This window comes from Nuphar pumila, chromosome 17 (assembly GCF_984573655.1).
Source record: "Nuphar pumila chromosome 17, dmNupPumi1.hap1.1, whole genome shotgun sequence".
Lineage (NCBI taxonomy): Eukaryota > Viridiplantae > Streptophyta > Magnoliopsida > Nymphaeales > Nymphaeaceae > Nuphar > Nuphar pumila.
In genome coordinates, this window is record NC_143265.1 from 4,969,283 (window position 1) to 4,983,728 (window position 14,446).

Genomic DNA, 14,446 nt, shown 5'->3' on the forward strand with positions numbered 1-14,446 from the left:
GTTTAAAACCCGATATTTACACTTAATTGGATTCGGGTTTTAATAAGATTTGGTTTCGGATTTCAATGCAAAATTATACCGAATGCGATTCAATGGGATCTGGATTTGGCTACCGAATCCGACTAATCGAATTCGGATTCGGGTCGGATATAAGGTTACATCGGACTGCTATATATATAATGACAAAAATACCCTTATCACCTTCCTCAAATAATCGGCATGTTCCCTCGCTGCAATTCCTCGTCGCCCTTGTTCTCACGCTCGCGAGAGAGAGAGAGAGAGAGAGAGAGAGAGAGAGAGAGAGAGAGAGAGAGAGAGAGAGAGAGCTTGGAAGGAAGGGAAGTGTAGGCTGGATCTCGGTGGTGAGCGTTAATCCGATCTCGATGGATCCAGACGCGGTGGCGAAGGCGTTCGTGGAGCACTACTACAGCACCTTCGACGCCAACAGGGTGGGCCTCGCCAACCTCTACCAGGAGGGCTCAATGCTGACCTTCGAGGGCCAGAAGATACAGGGCGCGCAGGCCATCGCCGCCAAGCTCACCTCCCTCCCCTTCCAGCAGTGCCAGCACAGCATCACCACCGTCGACTGCCAGCCCTCCGGCCCTGCCGGCGGCATGCTTGTCTTCGTCTCCGGAAACCTCCAGCTCTCCGGCGAGCAGCACCCCCTTAAGTTCAGCCAGGTCATCTATCCCCCTCTCTGCCTCTGCCTCTGTCTCTCGACTCCGCGGCATGATTTTCGAAACCAGTTTTAGTATGCTTTTGTTGGTTCTGTTGATCCGTTGTTTTTTCTTTTCCTGGTGGATGGTGATTTGGGGATTAGGGTTCTGTTTGGTTGATTATTTGGTGGATTGGTTTTATAATGTTTTTATGTTTGCCTGAGATCATGAACTTGATTTGGGGTTTTTTGGGCTTAGGGAATTTTCTTTTTTTGGTTGATTTGATTGGTTTTGATGGATGGTATTTGGAGTTTATGGATTGCTAGGTTGGTTTTTAGGGATTTTGGGGAGATTTTGTGGTTGACTTGGTTGGGTTTGGTTTGGTGGTTTGGGGGGTTTTGAGATCGTTCTTTGATTCTATGATATGGAACTTATATTTCCTTTTTTCTGTGGGTTGGTGCTTATTCTTGTTATTAGGTGTTGATAGATGATGGTCTAGGGTTTAGGGGGTTTTGTAGATTTGATGAGGTGGGAATGTTTTTGTTTTCTTCTTTTGTTCGGGGTTTGTACTGTGATTTGGTGTTGTTGGATGACAATTTTGGGGTTTTCTGGGTTTTTTGTGTGATCAGGTTTTGGGGTTGTTGACTTATTAATGATGGTGATGATTCAATTATAATGTATGTTTGGCTGATTATTACCACTGTTTTTTTTTCTTCTTACCATTTAATCTTATTCTTGTTTCTTGAAGTTTTGGGTTAATGGATATGAATTTAAGGGCCTTCTAAGTTAGTACAATTTATGCGGCAAAGATGAATTGGTTACGAGGGTTTGTTTCATTGATGTGGTGACGATTCGATTACAATGTACGTTTTCTTTCTATTGGTTTTCTAAGAGGTGTTGGAAGCATTTATAGTAGTGACATTTATGGTGCTCCTTATATATACGTGCTAGGGAATTATATTTGAACGATAGGTTAGATTCAGTTTTAGTGGAATGTAAAATGACTGAGTCAAGCCTTAATTGATTTGCTTCTGTTACTTGCTGATTTCAACCTTCAAGAGGAGTGCCATGCTCATGTCCAGTCTCTAGATAGTCAATGATGTTAGTAGCTAAATGAACCATTCTAGGTGTCCTATATTGATTGTCGTAGTGGAGGAGTTTGTGCTCCTAGTCTAGCAAATAGGGATTGGTTGATGAGATTCTGTTGTTGAAGCCCTTAACTCTGACGGATTGGTCAAGTTCTGGAGGTTGTTCATGGAGATGAACTGTTTCTAGCATCCTTAGGTGATTCAGGATGCTTTTGTACATAAAAGTATGAGGATTTTTCTTTTTAAGAGATAGTCAATGTCTGTTTTCAGGGGTTACAGATGACCTGACTATTCCACTTTTCATAATAATGCGTGAAGGGTCCTTCCGCCTTCCTTCTGCCTTAAGTCAGGTGAACATTTTATTGGAACACCTTCACGCATTGTGTACAAGAGTATGTCCTACAGCTTTTTGCTCAAGTTATGTCATTGGCACATGGAGGAGACCAAATAGCTCCGACTCCTTGCTCAAGCGTCTTGGGTCTACGTCGATGCATGATGCATCATGAGTTGATATTCAGGATGACTTGTTCCATTCACTCCAGTGGTGAGATAAATTAGCATGAAAGGCTTAGAGATTCTTCTATGGATTTTACCCATAATACAGCCATGTACTGTGTGTGATGCATGCGTGGAACAAGGTCATAAGTTTGCCTCCATCAACTCCTTTGGATTGCTTTCTATATGAATGATTACTTATATTATAAGGACAAATTGACTGATGCTTTGAAGGTGATCTTTTAGGATATGGATGGTTAATGTTGGATCTTTTTTCTTAATTTTCTTAATTATGCTTGTGGAACTATGATTTTTTTACTGCTGTATCCTTCAAATCTGTATTCCATCAAGACACAATACCATGTTGAATGTTGTGAATATATCATAATTACTGCATTATAATCTAATGAAAAAGATGCATGAGTTCTTTTTCTTTTCTTTGTTTTAATCAGCAAAGCTACCTGAACTGGAGGGAGGCTTAAACATCTAGCTTTATGAATTATAATGGCCTCTAAAATGGACTTGGGTGTTATTTTAATGATTATTTCGGATATAATTGGGTATGGACTATTTGGTCAAGTTAAGCTTGTTCAGGCCAGAAAATTATTGTTCTCTATGTCCTAATAACGCATTAGGATTGATATGGATATGATTGTGATTGCTGATGCTGATGCTGATGCATTGTTGCTGGGTCGGTTGGCATGATCACCCTACTTTTGTTCTGAATGGTAGTTTTTGGAATGAGTTTATTTGTTTCGCAATGGTTTGTAAAGTTGAGTAACTTTTAAGGAGTTCAGAATGTAGGGGTGGTGGGTTCCATTGTTGACTTCCATTTTGGATGCATTCCCCCTTCTTTGAAGTGCTTTTTGGTGGTCAAGTAAATGCAATGTTTTCTTTAGGTTTCACTGGTATGCTTCATATAAAACTACAGAAAGTGTTCTAAGGGGTACTCATTTTGGAGCTTTTACCATTCTAGTGGAGCAGGTGTTCTCCCGTCTAGTAATAGTGTCATATTAAGAATCTACTCATTCTTTTAAGAATCAATCATCTTTAGTCAAAGTGGCATTTAATATGCTAGCATGGTCTTGATTCACTGCATAACATGTCCATGTACACTTAGATTTATCTGCACCTTCATCCTTGTGGTCTGATAAACCAAATTGTATTGCTCCAAGATTCATTTACTTCTCGCTGGATTTGAACTCTGAACTTCATTTTCTCCAATATCTGGTGGCCTGATGGGCTATGAATTTGTCATCTATGAAAAGTGTATAGATTATTTTTGGTGTATCCGGATTTGTCTAAAAGATATTTTGTCTGCGTTGGTTGATGTGATTTTGGATTGCTCTTCTTTCTTTTGGGGCCTGAATCTTTCATAGGATAGGTTCAAGTTTAATTTCCTTATCTTGTGGACACTTTCTTTCAAATTATAGCTTAATAGGGAGTAATTGTGATTTTTGAATTATTACTGTTAGCTGAAGCTAAATTCTTCATGATTTTGGTAATATATATGAACAAAAAAGGCCATGTTTATGATACTTATTTTTGGCCTATTAATGAGCATTTTGGATTTTGGTAGCATTGAGGGACGTCTCTTTTTAATGTCTTGCTTGTCAATTCATTTCCCCTTTAATTGCATCAAGCTTTTGGATTTTAAAATTGATTGTAGTGTTTATTTTTTATCTTGTGTTAAAAGATAATCAGGGAGAGGGGGGATGGTCTTGAGTCGCATGGCCTTTTTTGTGTTGCCATTGATGTTGCAAGTTGTAAGTGGATGATCATTTCTTAGAAATGACATATCACCATGTGTTCTCACTTTTTCCTTGTGGTTTGAAGAACAAAAAAAACAAATCTTCAATTTATCAGAGAATTCAGTTTCTCAGCATTTTTTTTAAAAATCATGTTAATTTTGTTGTGTTATTTCAATTTTTTCAGAGAAGTTCTTGAGAAATTCATTTCTAAACGAAAATTTAGTTGCCCCTGTTCGTTTGTATTTTTTATTCCTTTCTTGCTTTTGATAAAGCTTTCGACTTTTGAGATTTTTTTCTAGAAAATCCATCTTTGTCTCCAAGATTTTCACGACAAAATATCCTATGAATACTGTGGCAGTGTTGAAATTGATGATTATGGTTGAACCATGGTTGCTATGTTTACTAGAAAGTTAGGGCTATGTCTTTGAAACTGCAGCGGTGCAGCCTATGACCCACATTTTGGGTCTCTAGTTTGTAGTTCTATAACAACAGAATCTATGGAGTTTTAACTCTGCTAACACGTGCACATAGACAAATAAACAATGAATAAATAAATACATAAATATTAAGAACATGTATATGTGCTGTGTGTATTGTGTCTATGAGGTTGTGAATTTCCATGTTCTTTTCTAGACGTGGATGTAGTGATTTCACCACATATGCTTGCTTCTAGCAAGTTTAGAAATACAGTGGTGGTTTCATGCATTAATTGTCACTGCCAAGGGCATTTATTAAATTTACAAAGAGAGCACATTAAAAGGTGTCTCTTTGCGGTGACTAGGGCTGGTAAACAAGCGGAATGAGCTGAGCCTGAAGTGTTCAAGCTTGGCTCGTTCTTGTGGCGAACCAAGCTGAGTTCGAGTTCTTTATGAGCCCGAGCTAAACAATCTGAGCTCAAGCTGGCTTGTTTGCAGAAAAAATGGATTGTTTCAGAGCTGGAAGCAATAAGATTTTAACTCTGACCTATTGATTGCAAACCAAATACTTCAATCATTTGTTATACACTATTATATTATAGAATGTAAAATTTACCTAAAGTATATTTATTATTATTTAATGAGCTTATATGAGCCTAGCTGAGCCGATCACATACTCCATGTTTGGCTTGTTTTGAGCTTATTTTACGAGTTTGAACGAGATGAACGGGACATGAGCCAAGCCACGAGTGGCTGAACTTGTTTCCCAGCCCTGACAATTAATTAATGTGTGGAACTATCATATGCCTTTGAATTGTTTAGATGCAAAGAACACAGTGAACTTATTAATATCCACCTGAAGTGGCACATGCTCGATTCAATTTTTTGCTTTTGGTTTCGTAACTTTAACTTGATTAACAAGGGGAGCACTATTAGGAAGTTACACGTGCTGCTCTTCTATTAATTTTCCCAGACTAGTCATGTGGGGATAAAAAACTTCGCGTTTGCAAATGATCATGTTTAATGCTGGTAGTCTTGAACATGATTATTTTGTGCCATAACTATGTGTTTTTAAAATAATCTTGTCCTTTATTTCACAGTTATGATTTTCTTCTTAAAAATTGACATTAGTTATGCATGTTTTGATTTTTAACTTGTGTTTGTTATTTAATGCTTATTAATCATAATCGCTTAGACAAGTAATTTGCAGTTTTAAGATGACATGCCATTTTGTTTTATATTGTGAATTTTGAATACACACGCGCACACACACACACACACACACACACACACACACACACACTGCAGACTTTCAATTGTAGTTTTGCAAAATCTTTGTTAGGTTCAATATAAATGAGAAAAAAGGGAAGGAGATAAAGAAACAATCCTTTGTTCCTGTTTCCCTACCTCTACACTTTCTTTCCCTCTTTTACTGCTTAGATTGCCCTGACTTCGCTGTGATGTTTCTGCTGCTGCTGTTGATGCTGCTTCTATGACTACTATGCATGTGAAAAACAGGTGGGTGACAGAAGAAAAGATGATGTGATTTTGCTTTCAGTTTTTTGTTGCAATAACTTTGACCGGCACTAAACCAGTCTAAACTACTACTGCAACTATTATGTTGCATCACATCATCATAATATTAGTAGTTAGTGATGGTTGTATTTTAATGCTGAAATATATTCTATATTGCAAATTGCAAGTAGGTTGTTATTGGGTTAGAAATAAGATACAAAGAAAACTTTTCAGGAACTTGTCATTTTTATAGCATTAATGGGTCAACTACCTATTCTCAAGCGGCTAACAGTTAATATATTTGAAGTTAGTATTCAGTTTGTCTTGTTGATCTGAAATAGTTCATTCTCTTATTGGTCTATATCAGCTTTTTCTTGTGATTTTGATGAGCTCTTGCTTGCTTTCATTCCAGATGTTCCATTTGATTCCAACTCCACAAGGGAGCTTTTATGTCTTAAATGACATATTTCGGCTGAATTATGCTTAAAAATGCAGCACATTATTGGGTTTGAGTGGTGAATTGTTTTGAGGGGTTTACTTTGTACTGCTAAAGGGCTATCCTTGATATTGTGGTGCCCAAATTTGGGATTTGGGATGTTTATTTTATGGAGTTGTTGCATTTCGTCTGTCCTGTTTTTTCAGTCTGTTTGGAGTGTGGAAATATGAGATGATACTTTTGGCTCGAGTTATCTGCCAAGGACCCGTGAATTTTCTTTTCACTAAAACACCAGCTATATGTCAATGATAAAAAAACTGTTTTTGGTAGTTCTGCTCTAGTGGTCAATTGTTATGATGATTATGGAAAACCAAACTAGTTGTGGGGGTTGAAAGCTAAAAGTTGTTTATCATCTAACCTTGTGCTGTCACCCTGGTTGTGATCTCTCTCTCTCCTTTTTGCCTTCTGCTGGATTGACAAGAGAAGCGAAATCTTGGACACTCGATTATGAAAAAACATAGTCTAGTCCAAAGATTACCTTCAATGGTTGTAACTCGAAGGATATCATTGTAGCTTGTAATGGGATGTCAAAACTTTTGCACAAGGTACTTGATACATATGCATTATTTTGGTCCCTGGGCTGGGGTTGTGTTTGTTTCCAAACGTAGGGATTGATATTGACGCCTCATTTTGAAATTAAGTTGGTCATTTTTGTCAGTGGTATACTTGGTTTCACCGTCTTCCATTAGATTGCAATGAAAAAAACCCTGTTTTTCGTCTGGCTTCTCCTCTTTGAAGAGGCGGATGCTTGGTATATTTCATGTTCATAATGGTGATGCTTGGCACCTTGATCATGCTGGTTGAGCCAGGCTGCCTGGCCTTTGGTGCAGCAATTTCATCCCAAATCTCAAATCGATCACAGTACGGAATGGTCCACCACCTTATCAATCTGCTGGAGCCAACACCGTGCACACCATTGGCCGAGAGAACCCTTAGTGGTGGTTATGCTGAGCTCCATCCATCTTGGAGATTGACCATGTCGCCGGCTGCATTTAACTAACATGGTGGAGGGTAGGACGTCGCAATGAGCCAGGCTGAGCATGGCCACCCCTTTGTCTGTATGAATCTCTGACTGCAAAGATTGGGGTGGAGTAGAGCGAACTAGACCCCTTTTCTGGCGTATTCTGACGGTGTAATGGCAGCAACAAAAAAAAAGGGCCCGATACTTCCACTAGATGTGAGAATGTTGGTTCATCAAACCCTGACATCTCGGACTTGAGCCAGGTTTCTGATTCCCACTTGGTCCACATGGGCTACAGCCCAGCTGAAAAATGATCTGAAAGGCCTGCCGAAGGCTGGGCAGCACACATGCCACCGTGGCCCAGCTCGTCCAAATGAACTGGTTTGACAGGGTTGCGGCATGCATGCTTAGCCGGCTCATTGATCATCCTAGTGGAGGTCCACCACCAAATGGCTTACTAAGATGTTTTTATAGCTTGGTTAAAATAAAGAGGAAAACCCAAGTGAAGAAAGGAGTTCGAGAATTGTGAGTGCAAAACCAAGGGCAGGTTTGGAAGTGGGAAAATGATAGAAAAAATGTGAGTTAAAAAGAAAAAGGTACAGTTTTCCAATTGTTTCAAATGAAAGAAAAATTGTTAAAAAAATGCAAGTTTTTTATGTGAACATTTTCTCATTAATTTTTTAATATGACAAGCTGCTCTCTCAGTTTGATTTTCATAAGTAATCAAAAGAGAATTTTTTATATGTAAATATTAGAAATTTTCATATGTAAAATTTTCTTATGAGATTTTTTCACTTCCAAACATGGCCTAGAAAAAGAGAGCTTGGTCAAGTGGGTCGCCCCCCCCCCCAACCACATGAGCGGTTGAAAGAGTTCCAGCCATCCACATGGGTGCCCATACTATATGAAGTTTCCACATACACATTTATAGTGTCGATGGTGGACCCACAAACAGTCGTATACTGTGACTGCTTCCTTTTTCTAGGAAGATATAAATTTGATCCCAGTCGGTTGTTCCTTTTTCTGTTTGGATTTTAGGAGACTCCATATGCAGCTTTAAGATGTCAGGAAATATATAAAACTATTTTGGGTTTTTGGCATTCTTACTGGCTGTATAAAAACTCAGGAATACCAGGACATCGAGGACTTTTGATGGCATACACAAATGTCCATAAAAGGATGAGAATAGTACTACAGCGTTTTGATTTCTTCAAGAGTTTGGTAATCTGTTTGCTTAGTTTACTCATATTTCTAAGGAACAGAGCAGTAGGAGCTCTCTGGTAGTAGACCCCCAAGTTCAGAGAGAGAGAGAGTCCTGGTACTGGAGGAACGTGATTGGCTTGGTCTCTGATGTAATTGGACATATGAGAGTTGAATTTGTTGGATTATTAACCAATAATTCTAGCATGACCTGGAGTCTGTCAGCGAGTTAATCTGATGGTTTGTTTGATTCTGCAACGTTATAAGTCACACTGGGTCTGACTCTTGAATCTTGCAACTTGACCGATCTCCAATGCAGAGCCCTGGTTCTACATGCTATACCTTATTGTGGCTAAGAGCCACAATATTCCATCTTAGAAGTATACAGTTCAGGAAAAATGGAAACCATATCTCATTCAACTATTGGAGAAAAACGATACTTTTTTTACATCCCAACTAGTGATATACAAAAGTCACATAAATTTGATCTTGGCAAAACATTCCATTCACATAAGAAAAACAATATGGTGATCTTGGTTGCATTCACACATTACAGGCAGGCAATCAGCTGTAACAAACTTGCAGCAGCATCATTCCTGGTTGCTGTTTGTAATTAAGGATAAGACGTCTCCATGGGGAAGGTCTGGAATTTTTGCAAGCGGGAGAGGAGGCAGTTCAACAGTAGGGTTGTTCTCAGAAGTCTTACTTTGGTCAGCTTCAACAACAGCTCCCTTAAATGCTCCTGAGATTAAGCTTCCTAATGTCCTAAATGGGTGGCTTATCTTATGCTTCACGAGTAGTAAAATAGAGACTTCTGATAGCTGCCACACTGCAGTCACCACAATCATGGTAGAAAGCAACCAATGTGTGATTTGGTTCTGCCTTTTCAAGCTTGTAAGGTCTCTTAGTATCTCCTCGGTTGCCACAGCAGGCTTCTAAATGCTCTGTGTCTCTTCTTTGATACATACTTCACTTGCTTCAGCAGACTCGGAAAGGTCGGTTTCGGTCATGGATACCCGTGAATGCTGCTGGGTTCCAGCCTTAAGCCACTCCAGCTGAAAATCATGGGGGATATTGGAATAGAAGAATATGGAAAGGGATAATGTTAGTCTGTGACTAACAGTTTTTTATCCTTCTCCCTTCCGAACAGACAAACAGGAGAATTGAACACAAGATTACAAAATTCAGATTTAGAATTATACCATTTCAACAACAGAGGCCCACTATTATGGAACTAATTTTCTTAGACGTACGCGAAAGTTCTATCAAACAGAACAATATCTAAAAGGAAATCCGCCTTGCTAATTCTAACTTTATATTCACACCAGAACATATTTGATACAACAGTAAACGATTTCAAATTTGTAGAACATTCATGGACAAGACGAATTATAGAAATTGATCTTTTTAGTGATATCTTCTTTTCCAACATTTAAATCACAGTTGAGATTCGAAATTTCAGTCCCGCGAATGTAAGTATATTTAAACCTGGGCATCCCTATGTAGTTGATAAGATACGGCCTTGTTTGAACCAAATTCAAAAGTTAGCACTGCCTCCTATATATAACAAAGTAAAAGCAAAAAAGTAGGCAACCCTGAAACAGGAAGAGAAAAAAAAAAAACAAAGTTGCTACAGCTCTCTCTCTCTCTCTCATCCCAATTGGACGGGCTTACCATAAATAAGCCAATCCAAACTGAAGTGATTGATTCCTCCTACATGCTTATAGTGTGGACAGATCAGTTTTCAATGTTGCAGGCTGTTTATGCTTAATCTCAATCTGCAGATGCATTTATTATTGCTTGTTTTACTAAAAAACATGCTGTCATCGGACTATTTCAACGAGAAAACCTGATTCTTTATTGTAAAACTCAGATGCAATGTGATCTATTGATTTTAGATTCTTTCAAAACATGTATAAACATATTTCTTTTTTCCCACTAGAAAGACTATAAAGATCATATTTGTATGGTCTGGTGTACAAAAACATGCAATAAAACACTGAAAATAAGCAACCCGTCAGAAGCCTAAAATCGACGACCACCCACTTAAATTCACCGCGGAAAAAGACCAAAAAACGATTCAGACGGAAAGAAAAACAATTCACTTTAAAAATTCATCGCTACCCATCAAAAGAAATGGGAAGAAAATCCATCCTCTTTCTCATTTATCGTGTTTGGTATTTCTTTTTTTCTCATGAAAGGGGAGAGTGATGGAGGAACGAGTTTACCTGGGATAGCAAACGGGAAAGCAAGACCCGGTCGTCTTCGTCGGTGATGACGTGGCACTCTGAGACGACACCATCCTCCCGATTCTCCTCGATGAGCCGTTGGATGGCCGTCTGGATCATCTTCATGTTCTCCTCCCCTTCCATTTCTTCCACAACTCTATGCAGAATCTCTCTTCCAACTCTCCCACACGTACGTCCCAATATGATTATTTGACAGGAAGGTACTTGTTTTCGTTATGGCGCTTATAATAACGGGTTATTAATCCGTTATTTTGAAGAAGAAGAAGGTGGCAACTTCCCCCAACCCGGGCTGCTCAATGTCGGTTGATAGCTAATGGATCCGAAACCAATCCCACGTTCAAACTGGATCCTAACCCGAACCATTTTCATGAGGTCAGTTGAGGAGATAGAAATTTATTTTTAAGGTAAATTATATATAGGCAACTAGCCTGTGAAGAATTCACATTTAATCGGATATTCGATTGAATCCGACACATCATTTCCATATTTTGGTCTTTACAATTGATCCAAATGTTGATTCAGATGGGATTCGGTTTTGCTAAATCCTACTTTTCAGCGGTTGGATTTGGATGAGTATTTTAAGTTGGATTTGATCTAGATCCGGATCAAAATCTGACATGGCCCATTTTTTCACGTGTAAATAGCTTAATTTTTATTATTTTCACCTGTTCCAGTACCACCACATATATTTCAGATCTGGATTCAACCCTGTCGATCTGATTTGGATCTGGATTCGACTATGATCAAGCTTCCAACAGTAACGTGTAATGGCCTCCAGTGCTTTTAGGCCTAGACATATTGGACTATGTACAAATCTTCTGCTTCTGAAAAAACCATTTGATGTGCAATCTACGTTTAACTTTTTGCAGGATCCAAGCTCACTATCTTAACAACAGGAATCCAGACAACCAACTAATACCAGAACTGATTTAAGTCATCAGCCTCCATGGAATCATCATCACCATGTGAACCCTTTGCATATCTTTCAGCCTGCCAAAAGGCCAAGAGAAGAAAATTTATTGGATGTTGTGGTGACTAGTCACAAAGTCCAGACAAGTAGTGAACATATCACAAAAGCATTTACAACAAAAAAGATCTTTGGTACTCTCAAATGCTACAGCAATAGAAGTAAATTCAAATGTTAAATTGAGCTTACCATGGCTTCCCTATAGCTTTCGAGCATGCGTCGATACTGTTGGCGAGCATTGGGACAATCAACTAGCAAAAGCACTCTAGAGACTGCTTCATCGAGAGCCAAATCCACTTTCTGTTTCCGGAACAGCTTGAGTATGTCATCATCTTCATCCTCGTTAAATTCTTGCTCTGCTCGGAAACCTCGCAAACCAATGCCTTTCCGACGCCAACGTAGTACAACCTTTTCGAGTACTCCAACAGTCCACAAGAATTCCTTGTATTTCTTACGGGCCTGGTGTCCTCGCACGTGAGCCTGACAAGAAGGGAAAAAGGAAATGTGAAACTGAAGACGATATGCATGTGCAGACAATATACATCAAAAATAAAAAATGCTAATGGCAACATAATTGCAACATCTTGAAATGAGATCTCATATTCAGCTCTTAGATAATGAAACTTTTGCCCTAAACCATAAAATGCCACATTGATTAAAAGTTTTTATCAAGGAACAAAGACAACTTGACTGAGATAGGATCAGTGCGTTAAGGTGATCCATAAACATCAAAGGGCCGTGCTGCATGCATCATGTAAGCTAACGGTGAAATCCCACCTGGATTTTCACTACATTTCTTCGAAGCTTTAGGAAGTCTTTCCGCCCTTTCCAACTCCGGTATTTCCTTTGAATACTGGTAGCTGCAATATCTAACTTGTGAACACGAACATTACGTGAAGCCCTGTGAAGTTTTGATGCGGCTATTATCTCATTAATGTCATTTTGAGTCAAATCACAATCATCACAACCGTTTGCACTGTTGCCGGTTTCTAAAGGAATAAGCACGGAAAGCAGATTGAATCCGGGCTGCTGCCTGAGCTGCATTTCTTATAGCTGCAAAAGAATCCTTCAGTGAAAGCTGATCTTCTGTAGCACCCAAATGAAGTTGCACATTGCTCCTCTCTGATATGCTTTCCACAGTTTTTTCTGCCTCAACAGCGGCAGATCGTTTAGAGATTTCAGTTTCATCCAATGTCAGCGATGAGAGATGGCTTGTAAGTGCCACCTCTGAAAGATATGCTGCAAGTCCCTTGTGCCCATTGGCAGCAGCAATGGCTGCAGCAGTTCTACCAGCTGGCTCTTGTGAAGTGGGATCTGTCACAGCTCCAGCAAATGCACCAGCAGCTAAAAGAGCAGCAACCATTCTTTCCCTGCAACATATGATTTACATGGTATTTTTGTCATATTTCACAAACATTTCCATCTTTTTGTCCGGTTATAGCTAAAAGATTCAAGTGAAGTGGTTTAACTGTTTAAAATATCTCAACTATATCTGACAGCAGATAACATTGTCTCCAAATGAATGCTGACAAGCATGCAAAGAAAAATACATAAATCAAAGAGGACCTACAACATTTTTAAGCATCAAGGTAAGGTGAAATTATGCTTATCATGGCACAGGAATACACACTAGAAGGGTACAAGGAGCATGGTTTTGAACTTCACGAAGAATCTATATGATTTGACAATTACCTCCCAAATCTTGCAGCCCAATGAAGCGCAGTCCATCCATTGTTGTCTCGGAAATTGACAAGGACACCTGAATTAAGTACTGGACTCAAGGCCCACTCGTAACCTAAGCTAGTAATCATATGTATTACACCTTGCTCATGCTTGGTCAGGGAGCAAGTTGAAGTTCCATCTTTCTGGCATTTCTCTGAAAGCCACTCGTCTAGTCTCACCTTCAAAAGTTCTTGCAATAACCAATCCTTAGTTTTGGAAGAATTCTCTGTACCATCTAAAATTGAATCTATATTTCCAACCCATCGATTATCACCCTTTTTTAACAGTTCTGAGGATGTGCCTTTTGAGTCCTGATCATTTTCTGTTGAAGCATGGACATTTCCATGCAGAAGAATTTGTGCAAATCTAACAAGCAACAGCAATTCTTCCATTGAGCTAGCTGTATCAGGTTTTGGTGAACTGTAAACCACAGAGTAGCTGTCAGGCTTAAAACGGTACTCAAATTCTTTTATTTCACTGCAAGATTCTCTGTTACCGGAAGTGATACAAAAAGAGACTTTTCCAGTCACATGTGGAGGAGCCTGGCAACGAAGGACACCTTTCTTTATAATTTCTAATGGAACTTCAACATCGCCAAACATGCAACACCATGCACACTCTGATGGGTCACAAAGAAAATCCCCAATTACTATAACCTGCATAGAACTAGGAAATCACATTAATATCATGGAAGCACTTCCAGTCTGAACATCACTAGAAGAAACTTAAAAATTCAAGACCAATTATTTGACATACAGAATGCAGAAAATAAGGGAGCATCTAAACCTACTGACTGATCAAATAAATAAATTCTGTGAATATATCATTTGAGAAATAAACCATGGAAATGAACAAAGATTGCATTGCTAATTTTCACCACCAATGATGAAATAATGCTATTATACAACCAGAAAGTGATTAACCATTTTG

At 38.9% G+C, this 14,446-nt stretch overlaps 2 protein-coding genes across 2 annotated transcripts in view; one reads left to right on the plus strand and one right to left on the minus strand.

Moving 5' to 3' along the window:
• Window positions 1-299: 299 nt before the first annotated feature.
• On the plus strand, window positions 300-6,686 carry LOC149811422 (nuclear transport factor 2B-like). The gene is made up of 2 exons (XM_089993558.1): window positions 300-680; window positions 6,334-6,686. The coding sequence occupies exons 1-2, from the start codon at window positions 384-386 to the stop codon at window positions 6,406-6,408; spliced, it is 372 nt and encodes a 123-aa protein (XP_089849684.1). The 5' UTR covers window positions 300-383; the 3' UTR covers window positions 6,409-6,686.
• A 5,282-nt stretch (window positions 6,687-11,968) lies between these two features.
• LOC149811423 (calmodulin-binding transcription activator 4-like) overlaps window positions 11,969-14,446 on the minus strand; it is a 112,974-nt gene continuing 110,496 nt past the window's right edge. The window contains 4 exon segments of the mRNA XM_089993241.1: window positions 11,969-12,274; window positions 12,572-12,776; window positions 12,778-13,164; window positions 13,487-14,172. Of these exon segments, the coding sequence (XP_089849367.1) occupies window positions 11,969-12,274; window positions 12,572-12,776; window positions 12,778-13,164; window positions 13,487-14,172 (1,584 nt within the window).